Genomic DNA, 19,949 nt, shown 5'->3' on the forward strand with positions numbered 1-19,949 from the left:
AATTAGGTCAAATTTTGTGCAGGTCAGTCGGCTGGACAAGCGCCTGACAGCGTTCTGTCTGTCCAAAAATTATTTCAATAAATAGTCAATCGGTTGACAGAAATTAGTTAAAAAATGGTCAGTCAGCTGGACAGACTAGGTTGTCAGTTGACTGACGAATCCTAGTTTAAATTTTCAGTTGGCTGGGCAGGTTTTTCATTCTTTATATTTGTCAGTCGGCTGACTCAACTTAGTTAAAAAATGGTCAGTTGGTCGGATAGACCATTCTTTTTCAAATATTTTTAGTTTTGATTTTTAAAGTCTAGTTTATTTTAAAAAACTAAAATACAACTTTTTCAAAATCATTTTCAAGGGTTTTTCAAGAGATGGTCTCTAAGTCTTTTGATTCTAAAGAGTTTCATATATCTAAATAGTATTGGATTGAAGTACTTACAAATATCTTTCTAAGTATGAACTCATTTAACTCTAAGTCTTCAAGTCTCTTGAGGTTCAGTTTTACTTCAAGTCCCACTAATCCTTTCCGCTCTTCATTTGTCTTTTATTGCTTCAACATTCTGAGAAGCTTTCACTTGATTGACTTTGATTTCTACTTGCTTCCATGATCAGGAGTGTTGTTTTACTTAATTCTAAAATAACGTCACTCAACGACACATGTTAAAATATCCTTCATTTGTTATCATCAAAACAAGATTAAAAAGCCTTGTCAGGCGAATAAAAATTATTTGGGGGAACTTTGATTAACAAGTGGTTTGAGAATGAAAGCAAATGAGGGGGTATTTATAGATTTTCAAGAAAATATGACCGTTGGGGACACGCTCAGTATTTGGGAAAAGTTTAATTAAAAGTTAATGACGTTTTAGACCTTTAAAAAATTTCCAACCCGAGAGGTTCGATTGACCATATAGAGGGATCAGTCGACCATATTGACAAGTTTAGTCGACCATGGAACTTTCGAACTACAGGTTCGGCCAACAGTCTCAGAGCGATTCTGAATCCTTTTGCGGGTTCGGTCGACCAAGACAAGGTTGGTTGACCATTCTTATAGATTCGGTTGACCATGGCCAATTTGAACTACAAGGTTCAGTCGACCAAGTGGTTGGGTTTCAGACACGCTTTAGTTCGGTCGACTGTGAATGATACGTTCATTTTAGAACATTCGACCATCCAATGTCAAAAACTTGACTTCCGAATTGTTCGGTTGACCGTGGCAATTATAACTCCACAGGTTCGGTCGACCGTCGCAGGTCAAACTTTTGACTTCTGGGCAAACAGTGGTTTGGTCAACCAACCTAGTTATTACTAGTTTGGTTTGGTTGACTGAGAGCATTAACAATGAATATTTTAACCTTAAAACTATCCAAAAACTTTATATGATTTTAGCCTTTTTAGAAAAAGATTTTGGCTAAAATATGCTGGTCCTTAGGGTCTATCTACGGTTGATCTGAGCATTCATATATATTATGCAAATGCATGCATTATTATAGACTAAAGATAAAAAATTAAATGCAATACAATTACAAAACAAATGTATTCTTCTTTGCTCTTCTATCTTTCGTGGAAAACACTAGTTGATGTGAGCTTTCTAGCTTCCATCTTCTTCTTCTGTGTGTGCATTATCAATTGTAAATCTGTTTAAAACTCTAGGCACATACATAAGATATATGTGCTTTGTCAACATCAAAACAGAGATCGGACTCAAAAAGTCAACAATATAGGTATTAAAAAATATAAGTAAAAAAAATAAAATAAACCAGTGTAAGAGAAGTAGGTGATGAAACCTAAAGGGAAAACATATAATAAAATTTAAAGACAAAACAATCAAAGATGGTGCTTGGATTATACAGGATGAAATAGATAAAAACACTCTTTGGAGTAGGATAGGTAACTCTATTAAAAAGACTGAAAAATGAATTTTAGATGATTTAGGGAGATGACTCTCAAATAGCCAAAAAGTTGGTGGTGGAATAAAGATGTCCAAAAGCTGTAAATACAAAAAGAATTTCGTATAAAACGTGAAAAAAATGTAGAAACACGGATAAGTTTGAAAAATACAAAAGACTTGAAAAGATACAAAAAAATACCATTAGTGAATGTAAATATAGATCATTTAATAATTTGTATGATAAATTAGATACAAAAGAAAGAGAAAGAGATATATTTAAAGTTGTGAGGGCTAGAGAGAAAACATAAAGATTTAGGTACTGTAAAATGTACAAAAGGTGAGGATGATGTTGTCTTGGTTAAGGAACAAGACATAAAAGAAGGATGACAAAGTTACTTTAGTAAGTTGTTGAATGAAAACCAAATAGAAAACTTAATCTTAGAATTGACAAAGGAAGAAAAAACTAAAAATATGAGATTTTTTTTTTCTAAAATTAGAGTTAACAAAGTAAAATTTGCACTAAGAAAGATGAAAAATGAAAAAGCTATAGGAAAAGACAACATCCCAATTGAATTTTGGAAATGCTTAGATGATAATGAAATTATAATGGTTAACTAATTTATTTAACATAGTTATAAAAAACAAAGAAATGGCAAATGAATGGAAGAAAAACACTTTGATACTTGTATACCAAAAAAAAAAAAAGGCAATGTTCAAAATTGTAATAACTATCGTGAAATTAAACATATAAGTTATACGATGAACCTATGAAAAAGGGTAGTTGAACAAAGATGACGGCTTGAAACAAATGTCTTAGAAAGTGAATTTGATTTTATGGCTAGGAGATCTGCGACATAAGCTGTATATCCTTTAAGAAGATTAATCAAAAAGTTTAGGGAAAATAAGAGGGACTTGCATATGAACCCTTATCTTTTTGCTTTACCGATGAATTAACTAACTAAGAGTATCCAAACTGAGATTTCATGGTGTATGTCATTTGCACATGATATTGTATTGATTGATGAAATTAAGGGCCAAGTAGAGGCTAAGTTAGAATTATGAAGAGAAACTTTAGAATTTAGAGACTTTAGAATTAGTAGAAATAAGACAAAATATAAGAAATGCAATTTCAATAATAGTAGGAGGAATATTAGAGAAAAAATTAAACTTGATGATTAAGAAATAAATAACATTTGTAGATTTCAGTACCTGGGATCTATTATGCATGCAAGTTAAAGGAGAAATTGAAGAGGATTAAATGCATAAAGTTAAAACAAGTTTGATAAAATAGAGAAGTGTCTCAAGTGTGCTTTATGATCATAGAATACCCTTGTAATCAAAAGGAAAGTTTTATAGGACAACTATAAAAACAGTTGTGCTATATAGATCATAATGTTGGGCGACGAAGAAACAAAACATAGAAAATGTAAAAATTGTCGAAATGAGAATGCTTAGATGAATGAGTGGTATAATACTAAAAGATAGATTAAGAAATGAAAATGTTCGCGGCAAGTTAAATGCAGCTCCTATAGAAGATAAGGTAAGAGAGGGACGACTTAGATGTTTTGGGCATTGCAATATAGGCCACATAGTGCGCTAGTGAAGAATAGTGAATTAGTTATTATGATGGTTAGTAGAAGGGGTAGGGATGGGCATAAAATAAGATAGTGAGTAGTAGGGATTTAATAGCCTTGAATTTGTCAAATGAAATGGTCCATAATTGCATAAATTAGCCGAAAAATATTCATGTTGCTAACCCCACCTAGTGGGACTTAAGACTTGATTTTGTTGTTGTTATGGGTTTTTTGATAGTTTTTGAAAACAAAAGGGGTGGAGTGTCATTTTATGAAAACATAAGGGGCGTTGTTGGATTTTTCCCAATATAGTATTCTTTATCAAATTCAATGTTTATTATTTAATTTCCTACTAGGATAAATTAAATGCAACTTAGACTAGTGAAAAGGTGAAACACTACAAGCTATTTAGTATCTCGCTAGGTAAAATTAGGTAAGTAAAAGACGTCTATCTCAACAAAGTGCCAGAGACTTCATAAAAAAAAAGTTAAAGTTGAGTTTGGGAGCATGGATTTGAGGTTTTAAATTTATATTTATATTATAAAAAATTTAATATGATTTTATACTATGTTTTGTTCAAATTGATTTGCACATATTCAAATTCAATTAAGCCCCAAAATTCAAATTGCCTAACGTATGGTAATGCCATCCAGGCTAGTCCTGAGGTGCAGTCATATGCACAAATTGTGAGTAAAAAAGTGGAGATGCTTGCGTTCAAAATTCCCATGAGATTGCCCGTTAATATCAATGGGGAATTAGGATTTATTTTCTCAAAAGCAGAGATGGTTAAGGCTAAGGAAGAATTTCGTTTTGCATTAGTAATGAAATTTTTGAGGAATCGGCCATCTATTGATAAAATTCGGCTTTTGATTGTGAAAACGTGTGGTTTGATGGAAATTCCAATGATTAGTGTTATGGATGATTATCACGTGTTAATTCACATGAAAAACGAACATGACTTTCTGCATGGTTGGGCAAAGGAAGGTAGAATTATGGAAGGCAATTCTTTTTGGATGTTCAAGTCGACGAAGGATTTTGATACCAAAAAAGAATCCCCATTGGCTCCTCAATGGATTTTCTTACTGGGGTTACCATTGCATCTTTACCGAACGGATTTTCTCCAAATAATAGCGACTTGTTTTGATCGTTATCATGGAACTGATAATGCAAGAATTAATCGTATGAGGGCATTGGGGGCACGTATTTGCCTGGAAGTTGACCTAACAATGGAGCCGATAAAGGGATTTCCTCTTGTTTTATCTTTGAAGCAATGTATTTGGCAAGAGGCCAAATACGAAATGATGAGGTTTTTCTGCTCTAAATGTTGCAGGCAAGAACTTACCTCGATTGTTTGCAGGGTGAGAGAAGCAAAGGGAGGAGGAAAAATATAAAGAAAAAAGATATGGAAACCAAAGAATAATGACGGTGTAATAGAAACCAATTCCGACGTGGATAAAGGAGCAAAGAAGGTGGTGCAAGAAGCAGGACCCAGTAATGTACATATGACGAAGTAGATTAATGATAGGGGCCCTGAAATAGCGGAAACTCCTGTAGTTCAAGAAAATGAGGATCATGCAAGACAAAACTCTGATATACCGCAGAGAGCTTAGAAAATAATGAGAATGAAGATTCAATAGAGAGGAATCAAGGGGAGTGTGAAGAAGTCAGATGTGATGATGATCCTCGAGTTTCAAATGATGAACCTCTATCTTAAGAGGAAGTAGATCAGATGGATAGTTCTAAACTGACTGAAGGTCGGGACCAAGGTTTGCAACAGGAAGAATTGGCTCAGGGTTATTCCTATGAGAGGGAGGAAGGTGAAATATCAGTTTTAAAGGGCAAAGAAAAAATGTATGAGTCTGATACAAGGCAGGGATGGATTTCCGTAAAAAATTCGGTGAGGAAATCTTAGAGTGTTCTCATCCAACTGCGTAAATTAAATTTATGATGAATACAATTCTTTTTTGGAATATTAGGGGGTTGGGCAGGTCTAGAGGCAGGTTAAAGAAGCTAATTAAAAATTTTAATGTTGGGTTGTTTGCTATTTCAGAACCGTTCGCGGCTGAGGAGCGGATGGTAATACTGGGTAATTTTTTGAATTACCACCATTTTATATCTAATGAAAATTAGGGCGGTAAATTGTGGCTATTTTGGAAGGATATAGATGCCTTTGAGGTGATATCAATCATGACTTAGAAGATTTCTGGGTGGTTTTTTAAGGATGGACAAAGAATTTTGGTGGGTTTTGTCTATGCCAAATGTTTTTATGTTGAAAGAAGAGAGTTATGGCGGCAACTAGAGGAGTGCCAATTAGATTTTCCTTGGTTGGTCATGGGTGATTTTAAAGTGATTCGAACGGATACTGAAAGAATTGGTGGAAATCCAAGACCACTGTTACCTATGATGGAGTTTAATGACTGCTTACATCATTGTGGTCTCTTTGATTTATCAAACACAGACTCACGAATGTCGTGGTGCAATGGCCATGAAGGGGTGGCTCGTAGTTGGGCTAAGCTTGATCGTGTTCTTATTAATAATGGTTTTTCCAAGCTATATGGGTCGACTCAATTCAAATATCTGAGTCGAAAATCATCAGATCATAGCCCTATGGTGGTGTATACAAATACGTCTTTCTCCCGGTATGGCCCTACCCTATTTCGGTTCTTGAATATGTGAAGCTCGCATGATATGTTTTTGTTGTATGTTAAAGATGTCTGGATCAGGAATGACTCGGCCTTGGGTCTTCTGAAACTTGCTATTCACCTTAAGAGAACTAAAGTTGCATTACGTGCTTAGAATAAAAATGTCTTTGGGAGAGTGGAAGAAAATTTAAAAGCTCTTGAGGAAAGGATGGAATATCTGGAAAATCAACTATAAGCAGGTTTTTCTGAGGACGTCGAAGCTGATTACTTGACTACTAAGGTGGGGATTCAGGTGTGGGAGAAGAGGGAAGCATCTCGCTTAGGATAAATTGCGAAAAAAAAAAAAGGTTGACTGAGGGGGATCAAAATTCTAAATTCTTTCATTTAATTATCAATCAAAAATATTCTTGCATTAACTCTCTTATTTCTAATTTTTTTATGGGGAGAGATGAAAGATAAAAGGAAGATTCATTGGCGCTCTTGTGGGAAAATTTGTGAACCTACCTCGGAAGGGGGTCTGGGCCTGAGAGATCTTAAAAAAGTTCAGAAATCTCTTCTCATGAAATTTGCCTTCAGATTGCTCCCTTCTAACAATCTGTGGGCAAGTTTGTTCAGAGCTAAATATTGCAGAAATGATCATTTATTAATAAGGAAGGGGAGACCAAATGACTCTCGGTTTTGGAAATCAATTATGGCCACCATTCTAGAAGTTATGGATAATGTTAACATTTTGGTGAGAGGTGGGAACTCTTCTTTTTGGTTTGACAGGTGGCTGTCATCAGGCTCGTTATCTGTGAGCACTGAGGATATTTTGAACAAGAAACTGTGTATTAAGGATTGTTGGCTAAATAATAATTTGAACTCTGATTTAGTACGAGAATTGGTTGGTGCTGATAAAACAAGGGAAATTTTGCATCAGGTGTTGGCGGGTAAAAGTGGGCAGGATATTTTTGTTAGGAAGCCTACCCCGGACGGTAATTTTTCTACAAAAATGGCTTGGGAGGCAGTGAGGATCAGAAGTGATAAATTTTTGTGGAATGACTGGTTTTGACATTCTTTATTGCCCAGAAGAATCTCAATGTATTTATGGAGAGCCTGGTTTAGATGCTTGACTATAGATGATAGAATTCAAACCAAAGGAATATCGATGGCTTGAGCTTGTGATTGTTGCATTCAGAGAAGTCAGGAAAATATTGATCATATTCTTTCTTTAGGAGAGGTGGCTTCAGAGGTTTGGCGTCGAACTAGTGTGGCATTAGGGATTCCTTTCCAACGATCTCTTCATTGGAAAAATAAAATGGAAAATTGATTCCACTATGCTAAAAAATCTTCTATTAAAGGTATTTTAATCGGGCTGATTCCATGTTTGATTATGTGGTGCCTCTGGAATCGAAGATGTAAAGTGAGAATGGAAGGAGTTTATCAAAGTGCAGATCAGATGTGGAGAAGTGTTCGATTCTAGGTTAGTTTTATTGCTGAGAGCACCATTTCTTTTTAAAAATTGAAGAAGTCGGACATTAAGATTTTGAATGAATTTCAAATTAAGCATCAGGAAGTTTGCGATAGGCTTGGAAAAATTATTTCATGGGTTAAATCTCCAGAAGGATGGATAAAACTTAATTATGATGGGAGTTGTAGGGGCAATCCGAGTACTTCAGGAGGTGGAGGAATTATTCGGGATTGCCATGGCATGGTAAAAACGGTTTATTCAAGTTATTTTGGCAATGGTACGAATAATAGTGCGGAATTAAAAGCAATCAGAGAAGGAATTCGTTTGTGTAAATGTTTGCATTATGTTAATGTGATTATTGAAAGTGACTCGCGAATTGTAGTTGATTGGCTTCAGAAAGGTAGATGTACTTTGTGGTATCTTTGGGAATTTTGGGAGGAGCTCGTGGCAGAGTTAGAAGGAGTGAATATCATGGTGATGCATCAATATAGGGAAGACAATAGTGCGACTGATTTTCTTGCTAAAGAAGGAGAAATGGGAAACAATGTAATGTACGAAGAACAACACCTTCTACCACGTTATTTGAAAGGTATCCTTCGAATGGATAAGTGGGGTATTGTTTCCGTTCATCATTAGTTAATCTCTAAAGTTTCGTTTGGTATATTTCGTTTTGTTTTTGGTTGCTTTTATGTTTTTATCTCCTTTGTTAGTTATGTTTAATTTTGTTTGCCCTAGTTTGGTTGGTTGGTTTTAACTTGTAACCGCGGTTTCCTCTGCCAAAAGTGAGGGTTTATTAATAAAGAAATGGAGGTGCCGCCCTCTTTTTTTTTTTTAAAAGTGAGATTATTTACCATGTCATCTATATATATAATTTAGAGCTGATTAGATTTTAAGTGACTATGAGATTTTTTATTCCATTAGGAGAAAATATCAACCACACAAAAGTACTTCCTTAATATATGCTCAACTCAAATACATACATACATATATATATATATATATATATATATGCATAAAAGGCTCCACAACCAAAAATTGCATCATATATTAATTCAGGTTCTTGCATTGATCTCCATTATTGAAATTAAAAATCGAATAATTCTTGCATGCCCTCATGGAGTTCCTTCAAAAATGCACTGCCCATAAGCTGCAACACCATAAAAAGCAAATAACGTGAGAGAGAGAGAGAGAGAGAGAGAGAGAGAGAGAGAGAGAGAGAGAGAGAAGGCCCACATGGATCTTTGGTGGTAACAACACCAGCTTGGCCAGGGCAAATCCTACGGGCTTTGTAGAAGATATTGAGAGCCACAGAAGCATGATTTGCCAAAGTGTTGGGCTGGAAGCATTTTCCATTAGGAGGATATATAGGGCCGCAGGATATCCCTGTGTCTTCACAACATGTCACTATGGCTTGCCGCAGCATCTCAGTTGTTGCACTTGGTTTCGCCACACACCAAGTCATGGCCTATACCCACATACAAACACACACACACACACACACACACACACACACACACACACACATTGAACATATTAATTAATATTGGGTTGTACTAGACTTCCCCAATTCGTGATCTCGGCTAGTGTCCCCGCAACTTGTTGGGTGGGATCTATCTCTATGAGTGGCTAGGACATTGCCCAAGATCTCAAATTTGAGAACTTTGTTATAATTTTTCTAAAATATTTGGGGCCTGAGTAAGTGTTTTGAAAAAAATGATTTTCGAAAATAGAATTCTTCAATTTAAATATAACTATGAATTTCATAATGGGCTTAGATCTTTCTTAAATCTCCTTTAATGTCTTCTTTTGTTCTTCTCAAAGTCATCATAAGAAATGACCACAACTCGTTATACAAAGATAAAAGCAATGCACTTACCCTCTTCTCCTCAAAACCAGTGGTGTATCCTTCGAATGCTAAGCAAGCTCCAATGCAAAGTAAGAAAGAGAGGATACCAATCGATAGATAATTAACCTTGGCCATGACTATTTTGGGTACTTTTGGGTCACTCTATAAATTGGACAAGAATTTTTGGTTTTGAGATTTCAGGATGCCCTCCTCATGAGTTAGAGAACTTCGTATATATAGACACACGCAATGTGCATATTTAATTAATAGAGCAATAAAAAAATCTGAATTTAAGTATGCTATTTAATTTTTTGCAGTAGTAATTAATATAAGGAAGATTTTATATTAAATAGAGTATTTATGATTCATTGCCTAAACACATGGGAAAATATTAAGTGCTCCAGTGTATACACCACCGATTTTCCATTGGCACGTCGAGAGATCTCTCCTGATTTGATATTCAAGATTCCTAGTAGTTGGCAAAACCTCTCACACAGGTGTTCTTTTTTTATTGGTTAGTTTAGTAATCTGTTGGTACACCTGGTGCATCTAACAATTTCTCATAAATATATATATATACACACATTAAAGAGAATAGTGAAAAAGTGAATCATTACTACTATTTACTCTCTCATTACATAAAACTTAATTAGTGGAAGGTGCACTTAGTACACCTAATATTAAGTAGAAAGTTGGTGATAGGATTAGGATGTCCAAAAAGCCGTAAAGACAAAGAATTTAGTGTAAAACATGAAAATATTATAAAAAATATAGAAAATTGAAAAAGTATAAAGAGACACGAAAAGATATAGAAAAAGTTAATTATTGAAGCTCAACATAGAGGTTATGATAATTTATATGTTAGATTAGATACAAAAGAATGGAGAAAGAAACATTTATGAACTCGCTAAAGTTAAGTAGAGAAACAAAGTGTGAGGATTAGGTAATGTAAAATGTGTAAAGAACGAGGATGACAATGTATTGATGATTAATGAAGTAAAAATTAAAAGAGCTAACGAAGCTACTTTAATAAAGTTGTTTAATGAAAATCAAATCGAAAACTTAAACTTAAAAGTGAAAAATTTAGAAAAATGGTGAAAATCTAAGATCCATTTGCAATGAAGTTAAGTTTATAAAAAGATGAAAAGTGGCAAAATCAATAGGATTGGATCATATTCCAATTGAAGTTTGGAAATGTCTAGGCGGTAATGGAAGTATATGATTAACTAATTTATTCAACATGATTATAACAAAATAAATAAAACACAAATGAATGGAGGAAAAACACATCAATACCTATATAATAAAACAAAGGTGATATTCAAAATTGTAATAACTTTTGTAGTATTTAACTTATGAGTCAAACAATCAAATTGTGAGAAAAGGTAATGAACAAAGAACAAGGTTAGAAATGAGAGTCTTAGAGAAACAATTTGATTTTATACTGGAGAAATCAACTGAAGGAGTGGATAGTCTAGAGAATTTTATAAACCAAAAAGGGACTTACATATTGTTTTTATTGACAAATGAAAGCATATGATGAGGTTCCCAGATAATAACTATGGTGGATTTTACAAAAAAGGAGATTGCACAATAAGTATAATGATATCATTAAAGATATGTATATGATAGAGTAGTGACTAGCCATAAGACTACAAGTGGATAGTCTAGAAAAATTTTATCACAATACTTGTATATCATGGTTCTACTTGGAGTTCTTATCATTTTACTTTAGTAATTTATATACTCCCTAGATGTATACAATTGAGATCCCTTGGTGTATATTGTTTGCATATGATACTATTTTGATTGATAAAAGTAGGAATGGAGTAGAATCCAAGTTAGAATTATGGAGAGAGCTTTAGAGTTAAGAAGTTTTAGGATAAGTAGAAATAGGACAAAATATATGGAATGTAACTATTTCAACCATAGTAGGAGAAATATTTGACAAAATAATAAACTCAATGTCAATAAATTAATAGTACTAGTAGATTTCAATACCTTTATTATGCAATCAAATGGAGAAATCAAAGAGGATGTAATATTTAATTTCGTTACCTCCCTTTATTTATTAATAAACCCTCACTTTTGGTGGAGGAATACCGTGATTACAAGTTAAAACCAACCAACCAAATTAGGACAATCAAAGTTAAACATAACTAACAAAGGAGATAGAAACATAAAAACAACAAAAAACAAAACGCAATACACCAAACGAAACTCTAGAGCTGAACTAACGACGAACGGAAACAAGACCCCACCTATCCATCCGAAGGATACCTTTCAGATAATGTGGTAGAAGGTGTTGTTCTTCGTAGATTACATTATTTCCCATTTCTCCTTCTTTAGCAAGAAAATCAGTCGCACTATTGCCTTCCATATATTGATGCATCACCATGACATTCACTCCTTCTAACTCTGCCACGAGCACCTCCCAAAATTCCCAAAGATACCACAAAGTACATCTAACTTTCCAAAGCCAATCAACTACAATTCGTGAGTCACTTTCAATAATCACATTAACATAATGCAAACATTTACACAAACGAATTCCTTCCCTGATTGCTTTTAATTCTGCACTATTATTCATACCATTGCCAAAATAACTTGAAAAAGCCGCTTTTACCATGCCATGATAATCTCGAATAATTCCTCCACCTCCTGAAGTACCCGAATTGCCCTTGTTGTATCATTTCATCTCTCTCTCTATCCCCTTACATATATATATATATATATATATATATATATATATATATATATATCTTTGTGCGTGTGTGTGTTATATGTATATTAAGATTTACTATATTTTACAGTTGTAAAGGAAAAATAAATTTTTATAAAGAACTTTGAATACTTAGACTTTAATATATAAGTGTAATTATTATAATATAACATCAATTTATTTAAAATAGTTTAAACTATGCCATTAAAGATCCATGCGATGCATTGAAAATAAGTCCAGTGTATGTGTATCTAAAATTGTATGGATCATTATAGATATATGCTAGGGAAATGAGTCCATTAAATACGTGTCTTAAATTCTATGGGCCATTAAATATAAATATTCAACTTACAATTACCATCCATCTAAATATTCCATAATTCAGTATAAGTGGAAAGCACAAATTGTTTGAAAAACAAGTTGTTTCTTTTGTAATTATTTTCAACTATAGAAGTAGAATAATATTTTTGCACATAATTGTTTTTTATTTTTCACCCTTTTAATATGGATATTGAAAAGAAAAATTCTTATCATTCTTTAAAAATCTATAGAATGAAAAATGAAAAATGTTTTCCACAAATAAATGACCATTAGGTTTTAGTTCATGCATTTTGATAGATATACCCAAACTCATGCCAATTTCTTATATGAGTGTTTCAAAATTTTTTTGATCATTTTATGACTTAAAATTCTCCATTCAATCACTCTTGTTATCACTTGAGAACATCAAAACTCATAATTACCTATTTAGAACATCATTATATTAATGAAGTATAGTCACTTTTATAATCTAAAGAATATTTATATTTGATTCTCTCTCTCTCTCTCTCTCTCTCTCTCTCTCTCTCTCTCTCTACATATATATATATATATTGATATTCTTAAGGTAATATTTGGCAGTATGAATTTCATATTTTGAATTTAAATTTGTATGTGTTTGAATAAAATACAATACAATTTTGTTATTGTATTTTGTCCAAATCCAGATAAATCAAAATCTAAGGCATGAAGTTGGAGTACTTTCGGAGTCACTTAGAAATAAATTGTTTAAGTCTACTAGCAAATTAAATTATAGATGCATGGCATTTTTCCACAATGCTATAGAATAGTAAACAAGGTAAAGTTTTTTCCATTTTCATAAGTCTTGTGATTAAGAACTCGCACTTGTGGGTCAACACATAAAAATATAGAAAAAAAGGTTCCAGAAAGACCCCGCGATACATCATTCCGATCATAATATATTATTTTCAACTAATAGAAAACAGGCATCCCTGTTTTATTGAAATTGAAAGTGATGACTCAAGGGAGTATGACGGTGCAGGGGTATGCGGCTCGGTACATAGAGCTGTCCCACTTTGCACCATGTTTGATCTCGAGTGAGTATGAGAAGACTTGGAGGTTTGAGAAGCAATTGAGGAAGGACACCCGCAGATTGGTGGGTATGCTTCAGATCTGCGAGTTCTTGGTGTTGGTGGATAAGTCCACGGTGATTGAGATCGGTATCTGAGAGGACGAGGTGGATCGGGAATCGAGGAAGAGGACAGTACCTTCTGGTTCTCAGATAGGATCTCGTCAGGGATCGTGGAAGAAAAGGAGCAAGGGCTTGGGTTATCATCAGAATACCGAGTGCTAGGATTCTCAGATGAGCCAGACTAGTGGTCGTTGTACCAGATGCCATAGGTGGCACGAGGATGAGTGTCAGTTATTTGGAGGTAACTGTTACAGCTATGGCCATCTAGGCCACATGTCTCGTTATTGTCATGCACTAAAGCAAGATGCGCCTGCATTCAGTGGGAACCGAGGGAGTAACCAGATACCTTGGGGAACTGTTCAGAAGAATATAGCTCCGGCTAGAGTATACTCTCTTACTCCAGCGAATGCTGAGCATGCAGGCAACGTGGTGGCAAGTACCATATTATTGCTTTCAAATAAAGCTTCTGTTTTGTTTGATTCAGGTGCAACCTATTCGTTTGTGTCTGTGAATTTTGTGGGATGGTGTGGGGTTAAGACTCGGGACATGAATGAGGTGTTATCTGTTACTACGCCATCGGGGAGTGTATCTTTTTATTAGAAGATGTTAGTAGACTACCCAATGGAAATTCAGGGGAAGCTGCTACCGGTGAATTTTGTGGTATACAACATGTCGGGGTTTGATGTCATTCTGCGGATGGATTGGTTGTTCTCAAGTTATGCTGTGATCAACTGTCATAGGATGGTGGTATTTTTTAGACCTCCCGGGGAGCGGGAGTACGAATTTGTGGGATCGTGTGTGCGTTTAGCGCCACAGATTTTGTTGGTACTACAAGCGAGAAGGCTACTTTTGGATGGATGTCAGGGGTACCTAGCTTGTATGAAGGAACCACCGAGGAATGAGATGAGACTCAAGGACATTCATGTAGTCAGTGAGTTCCCAGATGTGTTTCCAGATGATTTACCCGGTTTACCTCCGGACCGTGAGGTGGAGTTTACGATAGAGTTGCTGCCTGGTAAGGCACCGATCTGTAAAGCTTCGTACCGGATGGCTCCAGCAAAACTATGGGAGTTGAAGGAGTAGTTGCAGGAATTACTAGACAGGGGATTCGTTCGGCCTAGTATTTCGCCCTGGGAAGCTCTAGTATTGTTTGTGAAGAAGAAGGACGGGTCGATGCGGATGTGCATTGATTACCGTGAGATTAACAAGGTGACTGTGAATAATCGCTATCCTTTACCTCGTATAGATGATCTCTTTGATCAGTTACAGGGGATGCAGGTATTTTTGAAGATCGATTTATGGTCAAGATATCATCAGGTGAGGGTTAGAGCGGAGGATGTAGCGAAGACTGCTTTCCGAACCAGATATGGCTATTATGAGTTCTTAGTCATGCCTTTTGGGTTGACGAATGCTCCGGCGGTGTTCATGGATATGATGAACAGGGTTTTCCATGAGTACTTGGATCGGTTCGTGGTGGTATTCATTGATGACATTCTGGTATACTCGAGGAGTACGAAAGAGCATGTGGAACATTTGAGGTTAGTGTTACAAATTCTGCGAGAGAAGAAGTTGTATGCTAAATTGAAGAAATGTGAATTCTAGTTGAGACAAATTGCGTTCTTAGGCCATGTGGTTACTGGGAATGGTATATCAGTTGATCCTAGCAAGATTGAGGCTGTGGTCGACTGGGTAAGGCCGAAGAATGTGTAGGAGGTTCGAAGTTTTCTTGGACTGGTGGGTTATTATCGTCAGTTCATAAAGGGTTTCTCTAAACTGTCTGGACCTCTAACACGATTGACCAGGAAGGGAGTTTAATTTGAGTGGTCTAACAGATCTTATTTGAGCGTATAAAAGCTACACAGGCTAGCGATGCAGGGTTGGCAGAGGTTATGGAAAAGGTACAGCAGGGATTGGTTACAGAGTTTAACATCTCTGAGGGAAATGTGCTGAGGTTTGGGACCAGGTTGTGTGTTCCAAACGATGATGAGATCAGAAGGACAATTCTAAAGGAGGCGCATCGTTCTTTGTATATGGTACATCCTGGTAGTTCAAAGATGTATCGGGACTTGCGCGAGACCTTTTGGTAGTCTGGTATGAAGAGGCAAATTTCTCAGTTCGTGGAGCAGTGTCTGACGTGTCAGTAGGTGAAAGCTGAACATCAGAGGCCGGTAGGGCCGTTGCAGCCCTTGCCTATTCCGGTGTGGAAATGAGAGCATATTTCCATGGATTTTGTGACCGAATTGCCGCTAGTACTTCACGGGCAGAATGCTATTTGGGTGATCGTGGATAGATTGACGAAATCTACCCATTTCATACTAATGAAAGTTGGCTATCCTTTGAGTAGGCTAGCAGATTTTTATGTGCATGAGATTGTGAGAATGCACGGGGTACCGGTGTCCATTGTGTCAGATAGAGATCCGAGGTTTACTTCTCGATTCTGGATGAGTTTACAGGAGTCATTAGGGACGAAGCTTACTTTTAGTACAGCGTTCTACCCCCAGATTGATGGACAGTCGGAGAGGACGATACAGATATTGGAAGATATGTTGCGAGCTTGTGTGTTAGACTTCGGTGGTATCTCCTTATAGTTTATGCCACTTGTAGAGTTTGCTTTTAATAACAACTTCCAGTCTAGTATCGGGATGGCACCGTTCGAGGCTTTGTATGGTCGGAGGTGTCGATCTCCTTTGTGTTGGGATGAGGTTGGTGAACGTCAGGTATTAGGACCTGAACTCATGCAGCAGACATCTGAGAAAGTGGGTTTGATCCAGGAGAGGATTAGATCAGCTCAGAGTCTGCAGAAGAGTTATGCAAATGCTCGCGCCGTGAGTTAGAGTTCAAAGTGGGAGGTAAGGTATTTCTGGGTATCGCTCTGATGAAAAGGGTGATAAGATTTGGGAGGAAGGGCAAGTTGAGTCCGAGGTATATCGGACCATTCGAGGTACTTGAGCAAGTAGGTCCGGTAGCCTTCAGGATTGCATTACCTCCAGCACTTTTGAGGGTCCATGATGTGTTTCACGTATCCATGTTGAGGAGGTACGTGTTGGATCCTTCACATGTTATCAGATATGATGAGTTGGAAATTGGGGATACTTTAGCATATGAGGAGATTCCTGTTTAGGTTTTAGACCGTAAAGTTCAGAAGCTTCATACCAAAGAGATACCGTTAGTGAAGGTATTGTGGCGAAACCACGAGGTTGAGGAAGCTTCTTGGGAACTGGAAACGGAAATATGCCGAAAGTATCCACAGTTGTTTTGAGCACTTGTACATGATCCTACTGTGGGTTGGGATAGGTGGTTAGTCCTCGGGAGTGTGCGCGTGTGTGAACTCCTAAGACAATTGTATATGTAACCACGGTATTCCTCCGCCATAAGTGAGGGTATGTATGTGTATGTGTATGATGGGACTGCGCTGTAGTAGTCGCCAGTTTCTTGTTGGTAGTTTGTATGTGTATTTCGGATATGACTTTATGAATGAGAGATGGCAAATTTTGAGGACGAAATTTTTTGTAAGGAGGGGAGATTGTAAGAACCCGAACCGTGATAAATGGGTCTAAATAAATAAGAGAGGGGCAAATTGGGAATTTGGCATATTTCATCGATGAAGCCTTTATTCTTCTCGTCGAAGAAATTCAAAGACTTGTCGACGAGGAGAAGCCGAGAAGTTTCAGAAAAACTGGTGATCTCAGATTCGTTGACGAGGTCATCGATTCATCAATGAAATCAGTGGAAGATTCGTCGACGAAGGCACCATTTCGTTGACGAATTGGGCTGGGTCAAAAGGGCTATAAATAGAATATTCTTTACTTCCAAGCTAAGAAACTTAAATTTTCTCTTTCTCTCTCTCTAGAACTCTCCCTATACTCTCTCTCTAGATTTCTTCGCCGATCGTTGATAGAATCAGAAATCTAAAGTTACCACGAGGATCGTGGAAGGATTCTTTACAATTTTTACAGATTAGAATCTCGTTTTGGAGATTTTCGGGTTTTGGCAAAAAATCGAGGTAAGGCTCGATTTTCATTTATGATCCAGTAGTTTTGTAGGTAATTGTCTTGTGAGCATATTCTATACTGTGATTTGTAGGTTTTGGAACTTGGTTCACAGTTTAGAGGTCTTGGAGTCCGGGATTTGTTATTCGGGAAAAAGGTAAGGGGAATTATGTTTATATTGGTTATTTTCGAAATCGGACTAGGTGGAACTGTGGTCCACGGTCCTGTATGTGTTTTGGCTACTTATTTTAGGGGATCTAACGGGTAAAACTATGAGTTTTTCATTATTACAATGTTGAGAAAAAAGGGGCGATGGGCTGCATCCTCGGGTTTTGTTGAAAACAGTGGGTATATGTTGATTTATACTGTGATATTGCAATGGTCGTGCCTTGACTTGTGTTAAACTATGTTTTGTTTGAAAACCATGTTTTAGATTACCAAATGGGTGTGGTTTGTTTGGTTATATGAACATGCGTGTGTGTGTGATATGTTGAAATGCTAGTAGGAACGCGGTTCCGAAATTGTTCCAGGTACTGAGAGTGTCTGGCTCTATATCCGAGGGCGTATGAAATCACTGGCTATAGATTGGCAAGAGTGTCCAGCTCTATATCTGAGGGCGTATGAAATCGCTGGCCATAGATTGGCAAGAGTGTCTGACTCTATATCTGAGGGCATGAGCCTATTCTAGCAGATCAGGTCGAAGGGTGTGGATCCACCAGTTATGCTCCGGTACGAAGCCATGGGAATCGGGGACGAGCCATGTGCCAGTGGCGTCATGTTTGCGAGTTGGCTATGGGCCAATGCCGTATGTCTCGGGCCGGCTTCGGGCTGAAGGGTGTGACGACACCGGGATTACTGATAATGTGTATGTGTATGGGTGCGTGTATGCACTGTGGAAATTAGTACTGGAATACATTTAACTGCGTGTATGTTGTATCATGATAACACTCAAATGCCACACACCAATATAACCTGTGTTCTTCCTTACTGAGAGGTGTCTCACCCCTGCTGTACGTACATTTTTACAGGTCTTTCGAGTAATTAGAACTAGCGTCCTGGTATAGAGAGCATAGTGGCCGGTGTATTGTGTTTAGAGCTTAGGTAAGTGCTAAGACTGTATCTTTGGTGGGTTGCCATTTTGAGATGTGTTTGGGCACCCGTTTGTACGTTTTGATAGAGCCATGTTCTACTCTTGTATAGACTCTAGTATGGTAATTTATATGTTTTTATAGAATGACCTTTTTCCGCTGCGTATATGATTGTGACTGGATGTGTTTAGGGTGCCTGGGAACCCCACGGGGTCGGACCCTCATCCATTGTACTGTATCTTTGGATGTTTTATCAGATACAGGGATAGGTTAGATTCCATTCTCACCCTCGGGTCCCATTTCGGGGTTCGGGGCGTGACATCATTTATTATAATTTCTATGTTTCACTCATTCTTTCAAAAATATTTTAACATTAAACTAAGCTTATCTTTTCTTTTTGTTTGAGAAAATTTTAACACAATTTCGGTAGCATGCCGTCTGTAAATTAGACGTTTTACCACAAAACCTGCACCTGATAGGTTCAAATAGATCATTTATAAGAAGTTGAAGGCACATGAGAACCTATATCTACTACTAACATGCAATACACATCAACTGCATCCGCCATGTAGGAGGCATTCTAGACTAGCATGCAATCATGTAGCATATTCACGACATTAATACATGTAACCATATGTTAAATTCAGAATATAAATAACAGAGAACAGTTGATAGTATTGGGTTCAGTGTAGTATTGTTATTCATCTAGGCATTTGGATATGAACGTTATGAGATGATGAGAGCGTTTAATTTAAATAATTATGAAACTGATGCTCCCTGTGAGTTATGTATATATTCAACGTATGCCTTTTTCAAATTTTCAAATCCTCAGCCAAGTGTATATAATATTTTCAATGATTTCAGCACGACAATGAATGCTTTAAGCTTACCAGACCAAAAACATATAAATGAATGTCCGTTCTAAATGAACTAAGTTTACATTGCCTCATTTATTATGATTCCTAAGTTTCACTCATCCTTTCAAAAATATTTTAACATTAAACTAAGCCTATCTTTTCTTTTTGTTTGAGAAAATTTTAACACAATTTCGGCAACATGCCATCTGTAAATTAGACGTTTTCCCACAAAACCTGCACCTAATAGGTTCAAATAGATCATTTATAAGAAGTTGAAGGCACACGAGAACCTATATCCACTACCAGCATGCAATACACATCAACTGCATCCGCCATGCAGGAGGCATTCTAGACTAGCATGAAATCATGTAGCATATTCACGACAGTAACCCATGTAACCATATCTTAAATTCATAATTTAAATAAAA

At 36.5% G+C, this 19,949-nt stretch overlaps 1 protein-coding gene across 1 annotated transcript; it reads right to left on the reverse strand.

Moving 5' to 3' along the window:
• Nucleotides 1-8,430: 8,430 nt before the first annotated feature.
• Nucleotides 8,431-9,630, reverse strand: LOC131145601 (major pollen allergen Ole e 10-like). Its single transcript, XM_058094773.1, has 3 exons — nucleotides 9,425-9,630; nucleotides 8,782-9,013; nucleotides 8,431-8,695 (listed from the first exon to the last, which is right to left on the reverse strand). Exons 1-3 carry the CDS (start codon nucleotides 9,527-9,529, stop codon nucleotides 8,661-8,663), a joined length of 372 nt encoding a protein of 123 aa, XP_057950756.1. The 5' UTR covers nucleotides 9,530-9,630; the 3' UTR covers nucleotides 8,431-8,660.
• Between the last annotated feature and the right edge of the window lie 10,319 nt (nucleotides 9,631-19,949).

This window comes from Malania oleifera, chromosome 13, assembly GCF_029873635.1.
Source record: "Malania oleifera isolate guangnan ecotype guangnan chromosome 13, ASM2987363v1, whole genome shotgun sequence".
NCBI lineage: Eukaryota > Viridiplantae > Streptophyta > Magnoliopsida > Santalales > Ximeniaceae > Malania > Malania oleifera.

Coding starts and splice junctions, on each gene's coding strand:
- LOC131145601 (XM_058094773.1), bottom strand. CDS start 9,529: ATGGCCAAGGTTAATTATCTATCGATTGGTATCCTCTCTTTCTTACTT. Junction 9,014..9,424: donor CTGGTTTTGAGGAGAAGAGG/GTAAGTGCATTG, acceptor ATGTGGGTATAG/GCCATGACTTGGTGTGTGGC. Junction 8,696..8,781: donor TGTTACCACCAAAGATCCAT/GTGGGCCTTCTC, acceptor ATGGTGTTGCAG/CTTATGGGCAGTGCATTTTT.